At 38.7% G+C, this 27,365-nt stretch overlaps 1 protein-coding gene across 1 annotated transcript; it reads right to left on the minus strand.

Annotated features, from left to right (window-relative positions):
• Nucleotides 1–1,231: 1,231 nt before the first annotated feature.
• LOC110935448 (40S ribosomal protein SA) lies at nucleotides 1,232–3,137 on the minus strand. The gene is made up of 5 exons (XM_022177829.2): nucleotides 2,888–3,137; nucleotides 2,119–2,381; nucleotides 1,824–2,021; nucleotides 1,526–1,739; nucleotides 1,232–1,450 (listed from the first exon to the last, which is right to left on the minus strand). Exons 1-5 carry the CDS (start codon nucleotides 3,015–3,017, stop codon nucleotides 1,368–1,370), a joined length of 888 nt encoding a protein of 295 aa, XP_022033521.1. The 5' UTR covers nucleotides 3,018–3,137; the 3' UTR covers nucleotides 1,232–1,367.
• Between the last annotated feature and the right edge of the window lie 24,228 nt (nucleotides 3,138–27,365).

The following is a 27,365-nucleotide window of genomic DNA, read 5'->3' on the forward strand; positions in this document are numbered from 1 at the left end:
CCCCTTTTACTTTTTTACCTTAAATCCAAAGCTTTTCATTTTTTACAATTTAACCCCAACACTTTTTTATTTTCAACTTTGTAACCCCATACTTTTCATCTTTAGTAATTTTTTCGTTTTACGTTTCATTCTAAATTTTGTGAGTTAACACGCCGCAACGTGCATATGAGGTTCAACGTTTTTCATCTGTTTTATCCCGTTTAACAGGCAAGTCGCAACGCATCTATTTTTCTCGGTTTGACAAGTTCGTCGCCACACACGGGTCCTAAATCGACTAAGTTATTTTTTTTCTACGTTTTACGTTTATGTCTAATTTCTTCGCATTAACGCGCCGCAACATGCGTATGTGATTCAACGATTTTACGTCTATTTCTCATTCGATTCTACTTTTTACTTTTTTATTTATTTTATTTGTACGAGCTCTTCTGATGTTGGTAGTCGCTGGCAGTGGTGTGGCATTAATGCTACTTGGTACGATTTTACGAACGTATTTAGCTTATTAGGTTTTTTTTACTAATAATGTGTTTCGGGTTTACCGCTATACCTCCTTTACTTAAGAAAAACTAATTTTTTGTGTATTTTTACGCGTGTCTATATAAATATGATTTGCTCAACATTTCGACGTAAACTTTTTCTGTAAACGAGTCAGGTTAAATATAATACGTTATCTTAAAATAACATTTTTACGTGAATATTTTAATGTACGTTTTGTATAAATTCAAGTTGGTGTATGTTTCGATGTAAACTTTTTTAGGAAACAAGTCAGATCGAATATAATATGTTTTCGTGATTATTTTATGAATGTTTTGTAAATTTTGTTTCGATCCTAGTTAAGTCAAACTATAATTTCTTTTTTCCCCTTTTTTAAAAGCTCTAATTAATCTCTTTTAATTATACATGTCATCTTTTCCGTTATACCCGTAACGTTTTCTATGTATGACATAATTCACATATAATATGTTATGATCGTACGGTATAAATTTGATTTATTTTGTGTTTTGATCCAATCGCAATGTTTATATAGAATACATTGAGTTCAATCAGCTACGTTGAAACGCGCGTTTTCATATGGTTAACGCATCACATAACATTTGGATTAATTCATTCGAGTATAGGTCTTATTGCTAGTTACTAGTAAAAATGCAGTGATCAGCTTTTTTAGATTGTTTGAAATAAAATCAAACACCATACAGCAAGCTTATATATAGCACAAAAATTTGTCAACTAAATCTAAAAGCAAAATAAAACTCTTCCATTACCAAAACCACAAAATTTCAACATTCCAATACTCGTTATAAAAAAAACTAGTTCCAAATTGTTCGCTTTTAAACACTAAAAGGTAAAGTTTAACAAGAGGCAGCTTCCGTTCATTCCCAGCCCGTTGCAGCACCTTCAGCTTGAGGTACAGGGGCAGCCACCGCTTCCCAGCCATCCGCACCAGCCACAGGAGCTGCAAAATAAACAAATTTTAAAAACTATAGAGCGATAACCGAACAATACAGACAGCCAAATTAAATAAACATACCGTCAGCACCGGTCCATCCACCTGCAACAGGAGCACCAGCAATCGGTGGTGGTGCCACGTCAGCTGACCATTGAGCATCTGGAATTTGAGCAGACCATTGGTCACCCATGCCGAGGGCACCAGCCCCATAATCTGTATAATCAGCTGCAGCTGCCACATCATCTTCTTGTTCTTCCTTTGCTTCTTCTGGTTCCCTGTAGAAAAATAGATCAACCTGCAAAAGCAAATCCCTTTCAGAAAACCGCAATCATAATCAAAGCTAATAATCCAACTATCAGATTTCAAATGACATGCATACCATGACATCCCACTTGTGCCCTTGGTTGATCACACCGCGCATTTGCAAAACCATTCTAGCTAGAAGCCAAAACAAGCATCCAATGCTGTGTTTCCCCTTGTTGTTAGCAGGAATACCGATATCAACATATCTCATTGGAGAATCGGTATCACAAAAAGCAATTGTCGGGATATTCCCTAGTGCAGCCTCTTTGATTGGCTGTAAATAATCAACAACGTAAGCTCAATTGCATACACCTAAAAGCCCTTACAACTCATATAACAAACTAGAAAAAATCAAGAGTATTGTTATAAACCTGGTGGTCGGTTCGTGGGTCAGTCAAGATAAGAAGACGGGGCTCACTGAAAGACGTCTGAAGCTGATTGGTGAAAGTACCGGGAGTGTGACGACCAGCAATGGCGTGTGCCCCTGTGTACTGAGCAAACTTAAGCACAGCTCTTTGACCATATGGCCTGGCAGATTGAACAATGATATCTTGAGGATTTTCGATTGCCACAATCACTCTGGCAGCCATCTGAAGCTTCTCCCATGTCTTTCCAAGGTTAATAATGTAAATTCCTATAAAAACAAGATATACAACACACACACACACATCAACTAAAAATCAAACAAACCCAAGCAGCAAGAAAAAGCCCAAATTAAGAAAATGAAGTCATAACAAAATAACACATTTTGAATCCACATGAACATTTTAAAATCTTTGTTAACAAAAATAAATCTTTTTTGGAACTAATACTATCAGCCAGTGCCAATGTTAGCAAGCAAGCTCCCTATAATTTTCTCATGATTGCTTAATCAGCTAAATTGGTCCATTAAGTATACAAAACTATTCAGTATACACCAAAGTAGACTAATCTAACCAGATCAATTACAGAACTAAAAGGTTTCAATAAGCATTTATCATGACAGTTTCAGTCTACAGGATTCCTATTATTGCAGCCTCTTAACATAACAAATAAACAAAATTAATGCAATTTAAAATAAATGAAACATGTTATAATTCACAACGAATGTTAACAAAAATCAAAATCCAGAATACATGCTAAAAAGAAATGAAATACTACCGTCGTTGCGGCGCTTGAAGACGTAACGTTCCATCTGGAAATCACAGTTCTTGGTGCCGAGATGAACTTCAGCAGACAACATCATCTGAACATCGGCCTCTTTCGTCGACAAAGCTTTGGTAGACGCCATTGTTGCTGCTTTGCTCGGGGAGTTAGGGTTTCAGCAATTCGCCGTTGCAGCAATGCAAGAGGGGATAGAGGCAGGCTCTAACAAACATATATAGGAGGGTGCAATACAAACCCTAGCTAGCTTCATGGATTTTCATTAACTGCCTCCTATTTTACGTTTATTACGAATCAGTCCACATAAGTTTTAACCAATTCATGGGCCGCATCTATATGTTTTGTTGTTGGTTTGTGCTAGGGGGCCCAAAACCATAAACATAGCCAAGATGTCGGTTAATAAATAACTATAATCATAACCAATCGGTTATGGTTAATCGGTTTTGATGGTTATAACGGATTGGTTAATTCACAGTTTTACAAACCCTACACAATCGTAACAACTTCCTTATAGACACGTAGTTTGAATATATTAGTGGCACCTTTGAATATATTATCAATTTTCTTATAGACACGTAGTTTGAATATATTAATTCACAGTTTTACAAACCCTACACAATCGTAACAACTTCCGAATTTAATTACATGAACACATTAAAGTTGAAATTCATCTCCACCCAAGCAGGAGTCGAAGAAGAACACTCAAATCTAAGAACATTAACCTAAAGGTAACTAAAATTATAAACCTAGTTCGTACCTTTTGGAGCCCTAATCTCAGACGGAAATCATCGTTTGGGTTGTGGAGTCTTAATCTCGACAGCTTCAATTTGGGGAAGATCGGGGGTAAGGCGACGTTTGTTTGAGCCAGAGCATGTGGATGCTGGTAGAGCGTTGGTGATAGGTGGACGGTGGTGTTAAGTGAAGGAGCGGTGTCGATGAATGACACGTGTGGTTACTGTTCCTAACATCCTATGCAAATTGTTTATATAGTATAATAATATAATATAATAGATAATAATAAATTAAATAAAGTAATTGGCTATATATTAAATATGAAGTTTGACTATTTAATATTTATTCACTACAAATGTGACTTTTGAACTGTCACACCCCAACCGATGGCGGAATCATCGGGGCGCGGCACTGAGCGAAACAGATTGTTCAGAAGTTTCCACAACAACTATTATACAATTCAGTTATATAACACGTCCCATACCGTGTCCCAAATAATAACAAGTTATCATAGAAATCAACTAAACAATATGGGAACTGTTCCGACAACTCAAATCCTTAATTATTACAGACCGAAAGTAAATATTGTTTTAAGACTTCTAGACGACTAACTATAGATCTTACTGACTACAGGTGCCAGTACAAGATCTACAGATAATTATGGCCCTGGAGCAGGTATATGGACACTGTCCTAAGGTCACTGGCTCCTAGAAGCTTATTATTGCCTCGCTTCCCTAGCACGCTAGTAGCTTAAACACCTGTCACATACGTTAAAATAAAAGTCAATACATATAATGTAAAGGTGAGTACACAAGTTTGATATAGCATATAGAGTTCGAATAGTTTACGCATAACCAAGCACGTACACAAGGGCAAACGATGCATGTAAATTATCAACATGGGACCATCGATACCAACGACTTCAAGTTGACTGTCCGAGACAGTTCGCAATACATGATTACCACCGTAACCCATGCAAGTAATTGTCCTTAGCAACCCCCGTGGGAACGGGTGCTGAGTCCAAACTATAGTACTACGTTGCTAAAGCAGGTAGATAGCACTCCACGTGTAAACATAATAAACAGCAATCATTTAGACAAGTAATACATGCAAGTAGGTTAGCGTTCAAATAGTTTGTGTTGTTTGTGAATTTGATAGATTACGTATGTAACACCCAAAAGTGCTGAAAGCAAAAAGGGATCGAGTATACTCACAGTGGTTGATCGTGGATTGAGAGGAACACTGAGAATAGGTTAGCCTGAATAGTTCGATAACACAACGATGAGTAATGCGGAAAAAGTAAACAATGTACTTGGATCGAGTAGGCCATTCGATCGGACAGCAGTTCGATCGAGTGGGCTGTTCGATTGGTTTGAAAGTCCGTTCGAACATCCATTCGATCGGCCGGCTGGCTCGATCGGCTGGTTCCTTCAAGTGGATTGTTTCTTCCTTTGATGTGAAGGATGTGTTTGTGTATGATGGTTTGTACTACCTTTCAGGTTGGCCGATCGAACAGCTGTTCGATCGGTTAGCCCAACCGATCGGCTAGCACTTCAATGTTTTCAAATATGTCACTCGATCGGTTGGCATGCTCGATCGGATGACATTCCAATGTTTCGAAAAGTCTAAGTGTTTTGAAAGTATAGTATCTCATGATTCGAGCAGTAATGATTACAATCGAGTGGCGTAGTCGATCGAACAGTACCTCGTCAATACTACACTTTGAGTTTGAGGGCCTAAGTGCTAGTCGATCGGTTAGCCTAGCCGATCGGCTGGCGTAGTCGTTCGGTTGGGCTGTTCGATCGAACAGCCTAGCCGTTCGGCCAGCTTCTCGATTTGGTTAACCTATCACTTAACACTTGGTTTTTCCCGTTATTTGTTGATGTTTTAGAGATATTTTGACTACGAGTTGAACCACAAAGCTGAAGTCCTTACTTAGTCTACTGACTCGAGCAGGAATCACCCAAACTCGGTCAGAGACGGTTTGGAACCCAAGTTTAACGTTTAACCCGAAATCGGTATATCTCTCGGTAGAACCCGAATCTTGAACCATGTGTTCGTGTAGATTGATTTGTAAATCGGTTCAAGTCTCGTTTTCACCCTTTTTGAGTGTAAAAGGAGTTGAAAGATAGATGAAAACCCATCTTCCAATCCTTTTCCACCGTGAAATGTTAAGATCTTTGGTAGATTTTAAGTTATTGATGTGGAAATCGGTTAGATCTAGCTTATTCATGGTTGAATGAAGTCAAGAACATGAAGTTCTTGATGAACACCAAGAACACCATGATGACATCACTCAAGAACACCTAGATCTCGGTGATTTCATGGATGAAATCCAAGTTTTGAAAGATAGAAAGATGTAGAATCGATTAATGAACAAAAACGTACAAGGATTAGAGCGAAATACTTACCGGTTTGAGAGAAATCTGAGATTTAGTGAGAAGAAGAGGCTGGTCGGTCAGAGCTTTTCCAAAAGTGGAAAGTTTGACAAGGACAGCCCTATTTATAGGCTTCCAAAAGAGGAAGGGTCAGCTGATCGAACAGCATCCCTGATCGAGCAGCTGCCCGATCGAACAGCCTGTTCGATCGGCTAGCCTGTTCGATCAGGTTGCCCTGTTCGATCGGCTAGCCTGTTCGATCAGGTTGCCCTGTTCGATCGGCTTGCCTGGTTTTGAGTGTTTCGCGACGATTTTTGATATTTCGACTTCGATGAACGATGATTTGAGAATGATAGAATTCCTAATCAAATTACTTTTAGTCTCAACTACTATATCTAACATACGAGCATCCTTACAACCATTTCGGGTTCGATTTCCATTGAGTTTGATTCACCTTTGAGTCTTGATTGATTTTGATTGATTCACCACACACTTTAACATAAAAGTAAACATGCACAAGTAACACATAAGGCACACACACACGTATAAAAAGTACTAAAATCCCCACACTAGAGTTTGATGATTGATTCGATTCACCTTGGTTATTGATTGATTAGCTTTATTGCGTTGTTACTTCCTATCATTCACAGTCGGTCGTTGATTCACAGTTCGATTATCGGTCGATTAGTTTGATTATACAACACTTACTCCAAATAATATGAAAATCAAAATGAAACTAAAATGAAATAAATCTTTATTGATCTTTAATTCCAATAACAGTCAACACTTGACTTTGACTTTGACTTTTTGGAAAACACGGGGTGTTACAGTCTCCCCTCCTTTAGGGAATTTCGTCCCGAAATTAGGCCGAGAACCGTACATCGCCGTGTGATTTTACCAATTTGATGCTTCAGATCTATCTGAACAACTGCGGGTACTTGGCCTTCATGTCACTTTCGAGTTCCCAAGTGAACTCCGCGCCTCGTTTGCCTTCCCATCGTACTTTTACAATAGGAATGCGAGAGCGTCTGAGTTGCTTGGTCTGTCGGTCCATGATTTCGACAGGCTTTTCCACGAAGTGTAGCGTTTCATTGACCTGAAGATCGTCGAGTGGTATTATTGCGTCGTGGTCGGCTACGCATTTTCGAAGGTTTGAAATATGGAAAGTCGGGTGGACATTGCTGAGTTCCTCCGGTAATTCGAGTTTGTAGGCAACTTTACCGATCCTTTCCAGAATCTTAAAAGGTCCAACAAATCGAGGCGCAAGTTTCCCTCTTTTGCCGAATCGGACTACTCCCTTCCAAGGTGATACCTTTAGGAGCACGTAGTCGCCAACTGCAAATTCGCGGGTCCTGCGTCGTTTATCGGCGTACATCTTTTGTCTGTCCCGGGCCTTTACCAAGTTTTCCCTTATCTGGTGGATCTTGTCAGTCGTTTCTTGCAGAATCTCGGGCCCAGTCAATTGTGAATGACCGACCTCGTGCCATACAATAGGCGAGCGACATCTCCTACCATACAAGGCTTCGAAAGGTGCCATTTCGATGCTGGAGTGATAGCTATTATTGTACGAGAATTCGACCAACGGTAGGTGTTTGCTCCAACTACCACCAAAGTCGATAACACACGCACGGAGCATGTCTTCAATAGTACGAATCGTTCTTTCAGTCTGCCCGTCGGTTTGCGGGTGGAATGCGGTACTCAAATTCAGCGTCGTACCAAGAGCTGCTTGAAAAGTTTCCCACAATCTCGATGTAAACCGAGCGTCGCGATCAGAAATGATGTCTCGAGGCGTACCATGATTCTTAATGATCTCGTCGGTGTAGATTTGGGCTAGCTTGGCCACCTTATAGTCTTCTCGTATTGGCAAAAAGTGGGCTGATTTGGTTAGACGGTCGACTATGACCCAAATACTGTCGTGACCTGATGGCGTGGTCGGAAGCTTAGTTATGAAATCCATAGCTATGCTTTCCCACTTCCATACGGGTATCGGCGGTTGTTCGAGTAAGCCTGACGGTCTTTGGTGTTCAGCCTTGACTCTTGCACAAGTTAAACAGCTATCAACATATAGAGCAATATCCCTTTTCATCCCAGGCCACCAGTACTTGTAGCGAAGGTCCTGGTACATCTTGTCCGCACCGGGATGAATGGAATATCGGGATTTGTGGGCTTCGTTCATGATGATCTTTCGCAAATCTGTCCTCCTCGGAACCCAGATTCGGTCCAGATAATAGAATATCCCGTTGGCTTTGCTCACTAGCTGAGTTCCATCGTGATAGATTCGTTCTTTCTTCAACGTACGCTCGTTAAAGCAAGCGTGTTGTGCTTCGCGGATGAGAGCTTCGAGGTTATACTGAGCCTGGATGTTTCGAACACCTATCACGTAATTCTTTCTGCTGAGGGCGTCTGCAACTACATTCGCCTTGCCTGGGTGATAGCGGATCTCACAGTCGTAATCGTTGAGAAGTTCTACCCATCGGCGTTGACGCATATTGAGTTCTCTCTGGTTAAAGATATGTTGTAAGCTCTTGTGATCGGTGAAGATCGTACACTTTGTACCATACAGGTAGTGTCGCCAAATCTTTAAGGCAAAGACAACTGCGCCTAGCTCGAGGTCATGGGTTGTATAGTTCTTCTCGTGGATTTTGAGCTGTCGAGATGCGTAAGCTATAACCTTGTCTCGTTGCATGAGAACACAGCCAAGTCCAAGGTTTGAAGCATCACAATAGACAACGAAGTCATCGCTTCCGTCCGGCAGTGTAAGAACTGGTGCATGGCACAGCATGTGTTTGAGGGTTTGGAAAGCAGTCTCCTGCGCGGTTCCCCACACAAAAGGCTTGTCTTTATGAGTAAGGGAGGTAAGTGGCACAGCAATCTTTGAGAACCCTTCGATGAATCGCCGGTAGTAGCCAGCTAATCCGAGGAAAGAGCGAACTTCTGACGGATTCTTTGGCGTAACCCATCCCTTGACTGCCTCAATCTTTGCAGGATCAACGTGTATACCCCGACTATTCACAATATGACCCAGAAATTGAACCTCCTCCAACCAGAACTCACACTTGGAGAACTTGGCGTAGAGTTGGTTTCCCTGAAGCAACTCGAGAACCAATCGCAAATGCTGCGCATGTTCGGCCCTCGATCTGGAGTAGATCAGGACATCGTCGATAAATACAATGACGAAACGGTCTAAGAACGGTTTACACACGCGATTCATCAGATCCATAAAGACCGCGGGTGCGTTGGTCAAACCAAAAGGCATGACAACAAATTCGTAGTGGCCGTATCGGGTTCGAAAAGCGGTTTTGGGTATGTCTTCCTCTTGAATCCGCAACTGATGGTAGCCTGAACGTAGATCAATCTTGGAGAAACACTGAGCACCTTGTAGTTGGTCAAACAGATCATCGATTCTAGGTAAGGGGTATCGGTTCTTGATGGTCAGCTTGTTCAATTCCCGGTAATCGATGCACATTCGGAACGACCCGTCCTTCTTTTTGACGAAAAGGACTGGTGCGCCCCATGGAGAAGTGCTCGGGCGAATGAAGCCTTTTTCAAGTAACTCTTGGAGTTGGTTTGAGAGTTCTCGCATCTCAGATGGAGCGAGTCGATACGGAGCTTTGGCCACTGGGTTGGCTCCTGGAATAAGGTCGATTCGAAAGTCGATATCACGACTTGGAGGTAATCCAGGAAGATCATCAGGGAACACCTGAGGAAATTCTCGGACAATAGGAACATCCTTGACTTCAACTTTCCTTTTCTTGTCCGTCTCTGCTACAACAATGTTGGCCAAAAAGGCTCGATATTCCTTGCGGAGATATTTGCGAGCTTGAAGACAGGACATGAGCTTGAGATCTCTTGCAGTAGTTTCACCATAAACACATAGAATATCACCACTAGCTAGCACAAAACGAATCATCTTATCGGAACACACAACTTCAGCACGGTTTTCACGAAGAAAGTCCATGCCTACTATGACATCGAAACTTCCGAGCTGCATCGGAATGAGGTTAATCGGAAATATATGATTGTTGAGCTCGAGAGTACAATCACGGAGCACAGAATTGACAGCAATGGTTCTTCCGGTAGCGACTTCTACTTCGAAGGGTGACGAAAGATAAGAGCGCTTACGTCTAAGAAGCTTCTCAAATTCAAATGACACAAAGCAGTTATCGGCTCCAGTATCAAACAAACATGAGGCATATATACCATTCACAAGGAACGTACCATTGACCACGTTGTTATCAGCTTGAGCCTGGCGTGCGTTGATGTTGAAAGTTCTGGCGTGAGCGGCTTGTTGTTGAGGCTGCTGTTGTTGTTGCTGGGGTTGTTGAGCTTCTTGTTTCACCACTCTGTTCGGGCACCGGTTTGCGAAATGGTTAGGGTCACCACATGCAAAGCAGGTCCGAACATTGTTTGCCGGGGCCTGTGCAGCTTGAGGAGCTTGAGGAGCAGGTAGCAGGGCTTGGTTAACAGCGGCTTGAGCTTGCGTTTGACGAGGACCATAACGGCAATTTGCAGTGAAATGCCCGTAAACGTTGCAGTGGGCACAGTAACGGCAGGCCACACCCACCGGGTGATGATAAGAACATGTAGCACAGAGTGGGTGGGGGCCGGTGTACGCACGCTTAGCCGGCGGCGCATTGATCACTGGCGCAGTGCGCTGTGGTTGTTGCTGTTGTGGCGGTACTGACTGAAGAGGAGCAGCATTGGTTGCGGCGGCACAACCCTTGTTCTTCTTTCTTCTTCTCGAGGACTTGGAGGCTTGAGCAGTAGGGTTGTCGGTTGATGCGGTAGTAACTTGATGCAACGACTTGGATGGCTTATCCCAGACACCAGCCTTAACTCGCTTGTCGTTAATCTCGGCAGCGAGTAGGTAGGTTTCCTCGATTGATGCGGGTTTGGCGGCGAACACATAATCTGCAACACAATCCGGAAGAGCACGGATGTATTTCTTGATGGTCATCTCGGGAGTCTTGACCTGGTCTGGACAGATAATGCTCAGTTGTTTGAAACGGGCAGTGAGACCAGCGTTGTCGCCCTCCTTCTGCTTGATGGTCCAGAACTCATCCTCCAACTTTTGGCGTTCGTGGGGAGGACAGAACTCGTCCAGCATGATAGCTTTCAGTTCCTCCCACGTCAGCTCGTAGGCAGCGTCGTTCCCGCGCTTATTCCTTTCAGCTGTCCACCAGTCCAATGCCCGCGACTGGAAGACACCGGTAGCATTGAGAGTTCGAAGATGATCCGGGCATCCGCTTTGACGAAGGGTAACTTCCACATAGTCAAACCAGTGAAATAAGCCTGTAGGGCCCTCTTCACCGGTGAACTCCTTCGGTCCACATGCCTTAAATTGCTTGAAACTGAACGAAGTTTTGCTGGGTTCAGTGAGGGTTCGGGATTCTTCCGACGACTTGCTGGTGTTTTCGTACACCTCACTGACAGCTTTTGCTACAGACCTCGAGATGAGCTTGGCGAGACGTCGGTCTCTCTTTTCCTGACGGGAAAGGTTTTGGCGAATTCTTGATGACGACGACATGGTCTGCAATAGACATCGCCATAGGGCTCAACACAACGAATTCGAATCTCGCACGTCTTAGTTTACTAAAGCTTAGAATCACGTCGCATCTCACGTCACGTAACACATATAAACACATAAGCACATAATCATAGAGGCACGTAAGCACAGAAGCAATTAGAGCACATAAGCAAGTAAGCAAAATAGAGCACTTAATTTCCTAAACACGTACGAAATTTTATCACAGAGGTTGTCAGAAAACAGAAACCTATAACCACAAGTCGAGTGTCGTTCGTTTTGCGTATCGGATAGCATCACATTGTATCGTCTAACTTAGTCGTAGCATAGCACACTGGTTTCGTTTAGATCATATCAACAGGGATTTGAATCGAGATAGGATAGCAACAAAAGTCACGCAGATTGATAACAAATGGAGTAACCAACGAATCTTAAAACACGTAAACAGGTAAATCACATAAAATCAACAAAACAACACTCAAAATCGGAGAATGGATTGTCTGCGGCTACTAGACTTTGACTAACCATGGCAATTTAACTATTCACAGTTGACTTGTCGTCACTTTCGACTCTAGGGGACATGTTTCTGCCTCGATTCTTGGGCATTATGCATGCGCATTCTAGGCCATACTCGTGATTTCAGGTCGTTGGAGTCCGTCAATTGCCTTGGCGAGATAAAATAAGGTCGGAATAACTGCCAAGGTTAGGGTTTCACCCCTAGCTCAGCAATTTCTTCCTTGTTTTAAGAAAATTTAGAGGAAAGTTTTCATCAAATTATGGGTTTCAGCCCTGATTTGGTATAATTCTCCCCCGTTTGTTGATAGAAAATTGCACAAAATAATTGGCAAAAATTTGTAATTTAGGCAGGAATTTGCGGGTTTCACTCTTAATCCCGTCCAAATTACAAAATTTGGCTCGGAGTTCGGATGTAATGATAGAATAGAAGGAAACAACATAAAATAAGCACATAAACTTGGTCTCTTGGTTCCTAACTATAGTCTAGGTCTCTAAGACAGCGATCCGGACTAGATCGTGTCTAACCTAATTCCCTATAGTTATGGCTCTGATACCAATCTGTCACACCCCAACCGATGGCGGAATCATCGGGGCGCGGCACTGAGCGAAACAGATTGTTCAGAAGTTTCCACAACAACTATTATACAATTCAGTTATATAACACGTCCCATACCGTGTCCCAAATAATAACAAGTTATCATAGAAATCAACTAAACAATATGGGAACTGTTCCGACAACTCAAATCCTTAATTATTACAGACCGAAAGTAAATATTGTTTTAAGACTTCTAGACGACTAACTATAGATCTTACTGACTACAGGTGCCAGTACAAGATCTACAGATAATTATGGCCCTGGAGCAGGTATATGGACACTGTCCTAAGGTCACTGGCTCCTAGAAGCTTATTATTGCCTCGCTTCCCTAGCACGCTAGTAGCTTAAACACCTGTCACATACGTTAAAATAAAAGTCAATACATATAATGTAAAGGTGAGTACACAAGTTTGATATAGCATATAGAGTTCGAATAGTTTACGCATAACCAAGCACGTACACAAGGGCAAACGATGCATGTAAATTATCAACATGGGACCATCGATACCAACGACTTCAAGTTGACTGTCCGAGACAGTTCGCAATACATGATTACCACCGTAACCCATGCAAGTAATTGTCCTTAGCAACCCCCGTGGGAACGGGTGCTGAGTCCAAACTATAGTACTACGTTGCTAAAGCAGGTAGATAGCACTCCACGTGTAAACATAATAAACAGCAATCATTTAGACAAGTAATACATGCAAGTAGGTTAGCGTTCAAATAGTTTGTGTTGTTTGTGAATTTGATAGATTACGTATGTAACACCCAAAAGTGCTGAAAGCAAAAAGGGATCGAGTATACTCACAGTGGTTGATCGTGGATTGAGAGGAACACTGAGAATAGGTTAGCCTGAATAGTTCGATAACACAACGATGAGTAATGCGGAAAAAGTAAACAATGTACTTGGATCGAGTAGGCCATTCGATCGGACAGCAGTTCGATCGAGTGGGCTGTTCGATTGGTTTGAAAGTCCGTTCGAACATCCATTCGATCGGCCGGCTGGCTCGATCGGCTGGTTCCTTCAAGTGGATTGTTTCTTCCTTTGATGTGAAGGATGTGTTTGTGTATGATGGTTTGTACTACCTTTCAGGTTGGCCGATCGAACAGCTGTTCGATCGGTTAGCCCAACCGATCGGCTAGCACTTCAATGTTTTCAAATATGTCACTCGATCGGTTGGCATGCTCGATCGGATGACATTCCAATGTTTCGAAAAGTCTAAGTGTTTTGAAAGTATAGTATCTCATGATTCGAGCAGTAATGATTACAATCGAGTGGCGTAGTCGATCGAACAGTACCTCGTCAATACTACACTTTGAGTTTGAGGGCCTAAGTGCTAGTCGATCGGTTAGCCTAGCCGATCGGCTGGCGTAGTCGTTCGGTTGGGCTGTTCGATCGAACAGCCTAGCCGTTCGGCCAGCTTCTCGATTTGGTTAACCTATCACTTAACACTTGGTTTTTCCCGTTATTTGTTGATGTTTTAGAGATATTTTGACTACGAGTTGAACCACAAAGCTGAAGTCCTTACTTAGTCTACTGACTCGAGCAGGAATCACCCAAACTCGGTCAGAGACGGTTTGGAACCCAAGTTTAACGTTTAACCCGAAATCGGTATATCTCTCGGTAGAACCCGAATCTTGAACCATGTGTTCGTGTAGATTGATTTGTAAATCGGTTCAAGTCTCGTTTTCACCCTTTTTGAGTGTAAAAGGAGTTGAAAGATAGATGAAAACCCATCTTCCAATCCTTTTCCACCGTGAAATGTTAAGATCTTTGGTAGATTTTAAGTTATTGATGTGGAAATCGGTTAGATCTAGCTTATTCATGGTTGAATGAAGTCAAGAACATGAAGTTCTTGATGAACACCAAGAACACCATGATGACATCACTCAAGAACACCTAGATCTCGGTGATTTCATGGATGAAATCCAAGTTTTGAAAGATAGAAAGATGTAGAATCGATTAATGAACAAAAACGTACAAGGATTAGAGCGAAATACTTACCGGTTTGAGAGAAATCTGAGATTTAGTGAGAAGAAGAGGCTGGTCGGTCAGAGCTTTTCCAAAAGTGGAAAGTTTGACAAGGACAGCCCTATTTATAGGCTTCCAAAAGAGGAAGGGTCAGCTGATCGAACAGCATCCCTGATCGAGCAGCTGCCCGATCGAACAGCCTGTTCGATCGGCTAGCCTGTTCGATCAGGTTGCCCTGTTCGATCGGCTAGCCTGTTCGATCAGGTTGCCCTGTTCGATCGGCTTGCCTGGTTTTGAGTGTTTCGCGACGATTTTTGATATTTCGACTTCGATGAACGATGATTTGAGAATGATAGAATTCCTAATCAAATTACTTTTAGTCTCAACTACTATATCTAACATACGAGCATCCTTACAACCATTTCGGGTTCGATTTCCATTGAGTTTGATTCACCTTTGAGTCTTGATTGATTTTGATTGATTCACCACACACTTTAACATAAAAGTAAACATGCACAAGTAACACATAAGGCACACACACACGTATAAAAAGTACTAAAATCCCCACACTAGAGTTTGATGATTGATTCGATTCACCTTGGTTATTGATTGATTAGCTTTATTGCGTTGTTACTTCCTATCATTCACAGTCGGTCGTTGATTCACAGTTCGATTATCGGTCGATTAGTTTGATTATACAACACTTACTCCAAATAATATGAAAATCAAAATGAAACTAAAATGAAATAAATCTTTATTGATCTTTAATTCCAATAACAGTCAACACTTGACTTTGACTTTGACTTTTTGGAAAACACGGGGTGTTACATGAACGTTGCTTTTACATTCATATCCCCGATGAACATACGCTTCATCTGTCGCATTTCATTCATTTTCCCAATGACGTTCATCTTCTCTAGGTGTCGCTGCAAGTTTTCCTTGATCGGAAGACGCCATTGTTGCTGCTTTGCTCGGGGAGTTAGGGTTTCAGCAATTCGCCGTTGCAGCAATGCAAGAGGGGATAGAGGCAGGCTCTAACAAACATATATAGGGTGGGTGCAATAGAAACCCTAGCTAGCTTCATGGATTTTCACTTTATTACAAAACTGCGTCCTATTTTACGTTTATTACGAATCAGTCCCCAGAAGTTTTAACCAATTCATGGGCCGCATCTATATGTTTTGTTGTTGGTTTGTGCTAGAGGTCGATTTTGGCCCAAAACTATAACCATAGCCAAGATGTCGGTTAATGAATAACCATTACCATAACCAATCGGTTATGGTTAATCGGTTTTAATAGTTATAACGGATTGGTTAATTCACAGTTTTACAAACCCTACACAATCGTAAAAGTGACAAACCCTACACAATCGTAACAACTTTCGAATTTAATTACATGAACACATTAAACTTGAAATTCATGTCCACCCAAGCAGGAGTCGGAGAAGAACACTCAAATCTAAGAACATTAACCTAAAGGTAATTGAAATTACAAACCTAGTTCGTACCTTTTGGAGCCCTAATCTCAGATGGAAACCGTCGCTTGGGTGGTGGAGCCTTAATCTCGTCAGCTTCAATTTGGGGAAGATCGGGGGTGAGGCGACATTGATTTGGCGCTGGTGATAGGTGGACGGTAGTATCAAGTGAAGGAGCAGTGTCGATGTCGATGGATGACGCATGTGGTTACTGTTCTTAACATCCTATGCAAATTGTTTATATAGTATAATAATATAATATAATAGATAATAATAAATTACATAAAGTAATTGGCTATATATTGAATATGAAGTTTGACTATTTAATATTTATTCACTGCAAATGTGACTTTTGAACGTTGCTTTTACATTCATATCCCCCGATGAACATATGCTCCATGTGTCGTATTTCATTCATTTTCCCAATGAAATTCATCTTATTCAGGTGTCGCTACAAGTTTTCCTTGACCGGAAGCTTGTGACCGGAAAATTTCATTTCATCTCCTCCTCACCTATACTCAGGAGTATTCTAATATTTGCTCAGTGGTATTCTTGACGAGTTGAGAAAAATAATTGCACTTCGTCAAAAATGTTGAGGGGTTTTACGGGATATCTCTAGCCCCCACAAATCCGCCCTTGCTTATCAGGATATCACATATATGAAGCTTTGGGACTTAGATTAATTCTAAATTTGAACTAGTTATCTTATGTTTGAACAATTTGTTTCGTGGATAATCTTTAATTTGATTAATGAAATATTTAAACTTTTAGTTTATCATGTGCTTATGAATAATTTCGTATCGCTCAGATATTTCCGTCATCGGTCGAAGTGTTTGACTGAGAAGGAAGAAAAGCGACTTGAAGAATCGAGGACCGCACTAAGGCAAAACTTAGGTCAAGGCCCTACTAGTGTATAAAAACCAAGACCCCATGAAAAAAACTAAGCCAACTCTAAACGCTATTCTAAAAGTTCATAACTATGTGGCGTATTTATTCCTACTCCTTAGTCATTTTCTAGTAAAAGTTCATAACTATCTGGCGTATTTATTCCTACTCCTCAGTCTTTTCTAGTAGAGATGAAAGTTTAGCAAATACCGTCTAATTCGCTTGCTACATGTCATCCTTCAATTCAAATTCTTTTTCATTCAAAATAAAAAAAAAAAAAAAAAATCTGTATACTCCCAATTCCCAAAGGTTTGTGACGCCTAGTTTTAAAGGTCCCAATATCTAGCCTAAGAACCCAATTTGGACTCGAATATATATCTCAAAGTTCAGTGGCTCGACCCAATTCAAGCAAGACAGAGCCCAAGCCCGCTAAGGAACAGAAATGAGCCCAGATGCCCGTTTTAGTATTTTCAACTTGAAAACCATTTACATTCTAACCCTTCTTCTTACCCATGTGGCTAGCCTGATAGAGCCCAAGCCCACTATGGAACAAAAATTATTTTCAACTACTCTAATAAAAAAATATTGAAATAGAGCTTTCTAAATGAATATGATTGATTATTTTTTTCTTTTACATAAAATTATTGAACCTTATTTCGCGAATCATATTGTTTGCAACTAAAACACGGGTTAATATTTTTATTAACTATCTGTTTGCAGGTTGACGTTGCAAGTCAAAATAAGGTTGATGTTGCAAGTCAAAATAGTATTTTCTAAATCAACTTTAAATAAAAAGATAAAACTTCACCTGGTACTAACCAAAATTTTCATTTATTCTACTAAAGCACTCTTGTTAAATCTGGGTACGAGATAAAAGAAATGAATACAAACGAGATTCACAAATTACTTCTATCAACATTTATGAATGAATAAAATTACAAGACTCGGGGACTATAAATACTTAAAACAATTTAATCCTGTTAAGTCTCTATTCTTACTTATACTTATCTTAAATAATTTAAAACTAATTAAATCTAATATACTAAAGATAAATCAAATAATAATTAAATACATTTAGTTATTATTTTACTCGTCAACTCCTACTTTTTTTCCCTTGAAGGTCAATAAACTTTTATTTTTTTGTTCAAATATTGCACAACTAGGTTATAACCCCGTGTATTACACGGGTTGAGTAAATAAATTTAGAGTTAATTACATAGTTAGTTCCTGTGGTTTGCACAAAGTAACATACTTAGATACTAATAGTTTAAAATCACATTCTGAGATATTAACTTTTCATTTTGTAACGTTTGGAGGTATTAACGTTATTTGTAGGTTTAAAATCACATTCTGTTAGTACTTAATAATGTTATTTTGTGCAAACCATAGGGACTAACTATGTTAATACCCAAAGAAGTTAATACCTCCTAACGTTACAAAATGAAAAGTTAATACCCTAGAAGATGATTTTAAACTATTAGTACCTAAGTATGTTATTTTGTGCAAACCACAGGGACTAACTATGTAATTAACTCATAAATTTATATACTAAATTATAAAATATTATATCTTTAAAATCTTCCTTTATTGCACGGGTTGAATAAATATAATTTTATATATTAAATAATAAAAAGTTATATATATAAGAACCATATTGTATGGGTTGAATTAATGTAATTTTATATACCAAATAAAAAATATATCTTTAAAACCACATTTATTACACGGGTTGAATAAATGTAATTTTTTTTACCAAATTATAAAATAATACATCTTTAAAAAACCTCATTTATTACACGAGTTAAATAAATGTAATTTTATATACCAAATAATAAAAAAGTTAGTAAATGTAATTTTGTATAGTGAAAATAAAAATATTTAATATATTAATACAAAGTTTGGTTTTCGTGATAAATAATTTGTTTTATTTAAAATGTTTTAAATTAACAATTTACAATTTCGGATAATAATTTATTAGAAAAATAGAAGAATGGTATTCAAAATTTAAAGTATGATAAAATTTAATATTACCTCATTATTCATTTATTTATTTAATTAATGTAAGATAAGTTTGGAAGTGAGGCGAGAAAATCATAAAATAAATACCTACAATGAACGACATGTGTCACACATTAATGTTTTATTATATAGTATAGTATAGATAAAAATTTAGATTGATATAAATAGATTATTTTGTTGTAGCAAATTTTGTTAACGAAGTCTCAATAAATTTAACCCATTATTTAAAACTCCGTAAATGTATAAATGATAAATAATATTAGTTAGAGTAAATTACGATTTTGGCCCCTGTGGTTATATCACTTTTACCCTTTAGCCGAAAAAAGCATTTTTTAACATCTGAACCCCCAACGTCTTTTTTTTTTTCTAACCCTTTTGGCCCCTAACACTAACCTCATCCATTAAATGTTAGGGGCCAAAGGGTTAGAAAAAAGACGTTAGGGGCCAAAAAGATTAGAAAAAAAGACGTTGGGGACTCAGATGTTAAAAATTCTTTTTAGGCTAAAAGAGTAAAAGTGATATAACTACATGGGCCAAAATCGTAATTTACTCTATTAGTTAAATAAATAATATTATAAATGAGAAGGAGATTAAACTAAATAATAATTATCTATAAGAAATTAAACTAAATAATATTTAGTAGGGGGATTATATATAATTAATTATAAAAGATTAAACTATAATAATAATTATCTATAAAACATGGCCTAATATAATGACAAATGTCCTCAAAATGGTTTCTTTTATTATATAGTATAGATATAGATATAGATTACTATGACTGTGAAGTTCGATTTCGGAATCACTATATCAACCTATTTGAGCAAACACAACTGGTCCAATCGTGTGTATTGGTCCAATTTTCTTTAAACTGGCCGCCTAACTATCGAGCTAGGAACCGGACCAGATGGGCTGACCAAATTTCAATTCAAACCATTTAGTCTTTGGGGTGTGGGGTTTGGGTTGGGGCGTGGGTTGGGGGAAAATACCCAAGCCACCACCCCTTGGGGTTTGGGTTGGGGCGTGGCCCTTGGGGCTTGAGTTTGAAGCCGGGCGTGGGGCGGGCTTTGGTTTGATGTGGCGGCTTCCTATTCGCCTTGGGTTTTAAATTTATATATATATATATATATATATATATATATATATATATATATATCTTTTAATAACCTGCAACCCACGCGGTGCACCCACGCCCCGCCATACCCTACGGACACGTCATTAGACGGTAGGAGGGCTCGAACTCCACGTGTCAACTCATGCCCCCAACCCAAGCCCCACCATACCTCACGGTCTTATGTTCTATTTCTTCCCTTTCAAAATAGCATTTAATGATCTAGTTACTGCTTTAAACTTAATATTTTGTTTATTTAAGGCCTCATACTTTATAAATACTTGGGATATTGAATTTAAATAATATCAACTTTTCCTATTAGTTGATAATACTCTCAACTTTCAATTTGTATCACAGCACTCTCAACTTTCAACTTATTTTCTTATGGCACTCCCAACTTTCAACTTATTTTCTTATGGCACTTCTAACCTAACTGAACCCTAACCTAATTAGTTTTTTTTGCTGATGTGTCACTTTGTTTAGTGACGTGACATCTGATGTGGCCTTTTTTTGCTGACGTAGCATATGATGTGTCACTTTTTTTAGTGACGTGGCATTTGGCATGGCATGGCATGGCGTCTGACATGGCTTTTCTTATGGCGTGCAACTGATGCGACACTTGTTTGATGACGTAGCATCTGAGTCAGCCAATTGGGTTAGGCTAGTTAGTTTGGAAGTGACAGAGAAAAATAAGTTGGAACTGGTTTGGGACAAATTGAAAGTTGGGGTGCTATTTGCCAAATGATGAAAATTAAGGTTATTTAAATCCAATATCCTTATATATTTTACTAGGTTAGAACCCGTGTATTACACGGGTTTAATAAATGTAATTTTATATAGTAAATAAAAAAATAATATATTTTTAAAAAACCTCTTTTATTACACGTGTTGAGTAAATAGAATTTTATATATTAAATAATAAAAAAATTATATTTTTAAGAACTTCGCGTATTGTTCGGTTTAAATAAATGTAATTTTATATACCAATTAATAAAAAAGTTATATTTTTAAAAAACCCTGTGTAGTCACGGGTGAAAGAAATGTAATTTTATATACTAAATAATTAAAAATTTATATTTAAAAAAAACTCCGTGTATTGTACGTGTTGAATAAATCTAATTTTATATAGCAAATAATAAAAAAAGTTATATCTTTAAAAACCCTCGTGTATTACACGGTTTGAATAAATATAATTTTATATACCAAAAAATAATAAAATTATATTTAAAAAACTAATGATAAAAATAACAAAAAAAATCCATTTTGATTTAGAAAGATTTTTTTAACAATAGATAAACCCGTGTATTACACAGGGTTTTTAAAGATATAACAACCCATGTAATACACGTTGTTTTAAAGATATAACTTTTTTATTATTTAGTATATAAAATTACATTTAATCAACCCGTACAATATGGTTCTTATAATATAACTTTTTATTATTTAATATATAAAATTACATCTATTCAACCCGTGGATTAAAGGATGTTTTTAAATATATATTGTTTTATTATTTAGTATATAAAATTTATTTATTCAACTCGTGTAACACGGGGTTATAACCTAGTTATTATTTATATTAAATATAAATTCTATCTAACTTCTAATTTGTTTTTTCTTTCGGTTCGGTTTCAATTCTTTCACATGACTAATACAAACAGGTTATGAGATATTATTTTTGTATAAAAGATTTATATTAACTTAATTAATATTCAATAATTTAAATTAAATAATTATATCTACAATTAAGGATAGTCCAGAATAATGACAAGTGTCCTCAAATTGGTTTCTTTTATTATATGTATAGATTACCAGTTTAACAAGTTACACTAATGACATGTCATGTAACCTAAATTTATATTCGTGATACTCGTATGGATTGCATAAATAGTGACACGATTTTTTTAATTAAAAAATAATAAAATGACATTCGTTTTAATTTACAAAAATAGTAATAATTTCCAGTTCCAATTCGAATCGGTGCAAGCAAAATCGTGTTAGACTCCAGATTTATAGAAAAGCACATGTCATAATCATCATATATTTGATCAATAACAAAAAATTATATTGTTTCTTCAATATCTCTGAACCCTTAGAACGTGGGGTATGGTGGGGCTTAGGTTGGGGCATCGATTGACACATGTAATTTCAAAACTCAAGTCTTCAACCCACTTTCAAGGGGGTATGGTGGGCGTGGTTTGGCTGGCGTGGCCAAGCCACATCAGCTTTTTTTTTAACCAAAAACTACATAAACATACAACATAATTATTAAAATAAACATACAAAATAATTATCAAAATAAAAAACTATCATTCTTCGTCGTCTTCGTCGGTTTCGAACCATGAATCGTTGAAACATGTTCCACCAAATCAGATCGAAGGTTGTGATGTATATCCCTTGACTTTATAAAAAATTCTTTTGCCGCTTTATCTTCGTCTGTTACGTTACCTGGTTGGGGGTCATCGTCATCATAGTAGATTATGACCGCTCTACCTTCATCCTCCAAAATCATGTTGTGAAGAATGATACATGTGTACATCACGTTTCCAATCTGATCCTTGTCCCATAGTCGAGAAGGCATTGCCAATATTCGCCACCTTTTCATTATGTGAACCTGGCATACCGAATAACGCATGCCATATCCAAAGATCTTGGGACGCAACCGCTTCAAGCATGATGGCTAGCACCCCGTGAAATCCACTAGTGTGAGCGCCTTGCCATTGGGTAGGACAAAGTTCCCAAGGCCATTTCATACAATCTAAACTACCTAGCATCCCGGGTAGCCCATGATAATCTGCGTGATGTTCCAATATTTGTTGCATGTCACTGAAGGAGGGCTTTCTCAAATATCTTTTCCTATAAAGTTCTATAATACACGAACAAAAGTTGTGAAGAGTTTCTCTAGCTACACGTGCAGACATTTTTAAATAGTCATCCATAATGTCCGAACTATTGCTGTACGCTAACTGCCTAAGTGCGGCCGTGACCTTTTGCCACGTACTAAATCCTAATTGCCCAGTTACATCGGGTTTTTGTTGGAAATAAACATATTTCTCCTCAAGATCTCTAGATATCCTTAAAAATAAGTTTCTACTCATACGAAAACGACGCCTAAATATTTTTTCATCATACTTAGGTTCCGCTGAGAAGTAATCGCTTACCAACAAATCGTAGCGGTGTGCCGTTCACGAGCGATGTACCTTCTCATCCGTTTAGGTTGTTGAGTCTCTTCCTCATCGTCTTCGTCTTCCACGATAGCTTTCACCACCGCCGCGATCGTTTGTAGAAATATTTCCGCACCATCGTCAGATGATGATGACGATTCACTATAACTTGAAGAACTCATGGCAAGATTGTGTTTTATATGTTTGATATTGTGTGAGAAAAATGTTAAATGTGGTAAGGTATTTATAAAGGAATTTTTTTTAAGTAGCCCCCAACGGCTAGTTTGAATGGGCCATTCACAACCCGCCATGTCAGCTTGCTCCCCCGCCCGGCTTGAAACCCAAGCCTCAAGGGCCACGCCCCAACCCAAGTCCACCCGGGGTGGTGGCTTGGGCATTTTCCCCCAACCCACGCCCCAACTCAAACCCCATACCCAAAAACCTTAAACAAAACATGTGTATTCTTTGCTCCGACATCAAAACACGCTATAATGCAAAATAAAATTTGTACTTCATCCCATGAACACTATTCAAGAAAGAAAGTAGTAATAAACTCTTTCTCCTTACGGCGTCCGGTGTGGTGCGGTAAGGGGGTTTGCCGTGCGGGAACATCGCCGCCGACCCCCCTTTGCCGCTCGGTTTCAATCTTGATCGGTGAAGGGATGCCGCTGCGGTGAGGGGAGGAAGGAGAGAGGGGGGGGGGGTAGTGGGGTCCATCTCTCAACCAATCACACATTTTTCTTTTTTTTTTTAAAGTTTATCACTTCACCAAGTGTCTAACCATTGCCAACACTTTTCAGCATAGTTTAAACACTTTTCACTGCTTGACGTGACGCACTCTAATTGGTTGGTTTTTTAGTTTGTCACTCTCAAATGTCTAACCATTCCTTATACCATTAACTAAAATAGTAGGTAGAATGTGTTATAAAGTCAAACTCAACAGAAAAGGTGTATACTTTCTTTACCATTGAAAAACTATTGGGGAATTTATTTATGATACTAATTTTACTCGTTACCCACTTACCCTCGTGAATGACATTTATCCCATCTTGATTTTTCTTTTCTGTTAAGGTTTAACCAATAATAACAACCAGTGTTTGGTGGTGTACAATCTCATCAGCAATATAGTTTAATTGACACAGAATAATTTCTTATCGTCTAAAATGTCTTTTCATGAACCAACCAGTGGCAAGCTAGATAAATCACTTGGCATTGTTGATGTGCCAAGTGGACTTCAATGTCATCTTTAACTTCTACTTTATCATACATCACATTCATTTATTTATTAGGTTTGGATGTGTTGCATCTCTTATATGTTCTAAACACCTCATTCACATCACATATATTTATGACACAACCATATATCACCGTTTTGAGAAAACAAACATGACCCTTATTTAACAGTTGCTAAACAGCTGCTAGTACGACCGGGTACTATCTCAGAGTCCTTAAAACTATCTACTATAATTTGATGTAGAGTCTTCCTACTCCTGCTCATACTCGGGGGGGGGGGGGGGGGGTTATTGCACGGACCTCCCGGCCGCTGGAGTGATCCCACTCCACAAGCTAGCAACGTCCCAATGCTGCCTGGCGGTGAATACCCCATCCCGAGCTGAGTCCGTTTCCCTCTGGGAAGAAGGTGGCAGAATACCCCCTGCCTGGACTCGAACCCGGGTCTCTGTGAAGAGTAGAGGTGGGACTGGCCAACTGGGACACCCCAGTTGGTTACTCCTGCTCATACTCATGCTTCAAAAACAACTACTGACAACACCCGACAGGGTATTGTGAACTCGGGATTTTCCTATACTAGAGTGTTCTCTTGTATTTTTGGTATACCTAAAGAAGGAACTGTGAGTTTTATTTGCAAAGGTGATTGGACGGTGGAAGTTTCTTTTTGGTCGACCATGAATGAGAATGTCGTTCTTGCTAACCTGGTTGTTTAGTTTACGAAAAACTTTGTATGTTTAGATTTATATGTTATAATATTAATATAATTAATTCAGATGTTTTACTCGTTTTTCTCGTATAACTTTTTAACTGTATCGATTTATAAAATTAAAATATACTATTAAGACGAACTTATTTTTCTCTACGTTGTTACGCCCTAATACATTTTTTTTTGACAAAAAGTCGCAGTGGAAATTCCATACCACAAAATTTCTTTCATTTTAAACGTCTTGACTTACTTGAAGTTAATTTTTAAAGTGACGCTGTTACACTGAATACTCCCATCGAACTTATTTACAAATAGAAACATAAATTATATTTATGACATTACTTATTCAAACACTCCCGTACAATCTAACTTGAGACTCGGTCTTCAATCTTCACTTCTCAGTAATCCTTCGTGACTCATACAACCTGCATTCACACATACATTCATAACATTAGCACGCATTATATAAACAAGATTCAATCTCGTACAATTCCTATTTCGTTATCTTCCTAACTTTAAACATTCCATACGCGTATGCATTACCAAGTGGGGCTTCAATAATGCACCTGCAATGCTTTTCATTCTCAAGGCACGCTGTTAATAACGTTATTACTTAACACATCTAAATCATGGCTACATATATTCCTATATGCATACATACACATCTATGTACATACACACCTTCCTATATTTCTACGTACATACGTACACTTATACGTACCTTTATACATACATATATACACCTTCACATTCGTACCTACATCCCTACATACACATTCAAGATCTTACATATCACCACATACACATATATTAATTACATGGGACCTAAACTTAGATTTATAGCCCAAAAACATTAAAGGCACGATCAAAACCATGATTGGGAGATCCACCGTAGTCCACGGTTAACATACCGAAACCTACGTTCCAAAAATTGACTTAAATAACAAATTTCAGCATTTTGGACATGGGGAGGGCGTCGGCGACGGCCCTTAGATTTACGCGTAGCCCAAACTCTCCGTGGACAACAAAATAAGGCGTCGGCAAAACTGCATTTTCCATGAGGCGTCGGCGACGGCCCCTATGGGCGTCGGCGACGGCCTCTAGTTTTGCCATTTTCTTGCTGTGTTGTTTTCGTCGTTCGTACGCACTAAAACTTGCGTAACTTTTGATCCGTTTATCCGTTTAACCTCCCGTTTCTTCCTACATGCTTCTAATTTCACATTCTATCATATGGGCTTGGAATCCCATATCCGATTTAAGGAAATTCCTATCTTACACGCTTCCGGCTCATTATTCTTTTCCTAACTATTTGACCCGTTCGTGCTTTTACCAACGTAATCTGATTATTTGACCCCAATGTCATATGAACTTAATGATTTTATTTTCGACTATCATAAAAGGTTAAATTCTCGGATGTCTTGCGTCCTCTTAACCCATTTTCGCTCAAAGGCTTATTTTGACCCGTTATGGGTATTTGCGCATTAAATGGTCTATGACATATAAAACTCTATACTTCGCTTTTATACTTAACCAAGACATTACTCTAATCAAATAGTTCGTTTCCAAACGACTTTTAAGGTCATTTGGCCGAAATACCCATCAAGGGCGTTTTTGTCAATTTGGCCCTATCCTTAACAACAAAGGACTTCCTTGCCTAAGTAACCAATCCTACTACTTAGCTACAATTCTTAATCACACATACCTTACTCGGATTAAAGCTAAGATTCGTTTAATACTTCATCGATATCATACAAATTCATTCCTATTTGACCTCAATTATCATACTAATTAGATTGCATATAACTTTACATAAACAACTAAGAAGTAATTATGGAAATTACTTACCTTGTGCATCCGTGCTCGTAATCGCTTCCTTGCCTCATCTTGACCCGTTAGCCTTCCATGCTTGGTCCATGCTAGTGTGGTTCCTATCCTTTCATGTCGTCATGCCATAATAATGTTAGCATTCATGCTCATTCATATTAATACACATTTTTCAACTCTTATCTACATTGACTTTTACTAACACGAATACGACATGATTTGTCAACCACATTGTTCAATATCTTCAAATCCAAATTCGTTATCACACATAACACATAATTGGTCTAACACATATTCCATGATCTCTCGATTTCTATATTTGTGTCAAAATGCCTATCCATGCTA

The sequence above is a fragment of the Helianthus annuus genome, chromosome 4, assembly GCF_002127325.2.
Source record: "Helianthus annuus cultivar XRQ/B chromosome 4, HanXRQr2.0-SUNRISE, whole genome shotgun sequence".
Lineage (NCBI taxonomy): Eukaryota > Viridiplantae > Streptophyta > Magnoliopsida > Asterales > Asteraceae > Helianthus > Helianthus annuus.

What these genes read in the sequence shown, in the direction of transcription:
- LOC110935448 (XM_022177829.2), bottom strand. Translation starts at nt 3,017, where the DNA reads ATGGCGTCTACCAAAGCTTTGTCGACGAAAGAGGCCGATGTTCAGATG. An exon ending in CTTCAAGCGCCGCAACGACG is followed by an intron (nt 2,382 to 2,887) that starts GTAGTATTTCAT and finishes TTGTTTTTATAG; the next exon opens with GAATTTACATTATTAACCTT. An exon ending in TGGATGGACCGGTGCTGACG is followed by an intron (nt 1,451 to 1,525) that starts GTATGTTTATTT and finishes TTTATTTTGCAG; the next exon opens with CTCCTGTGGCTGGTGCGGAT.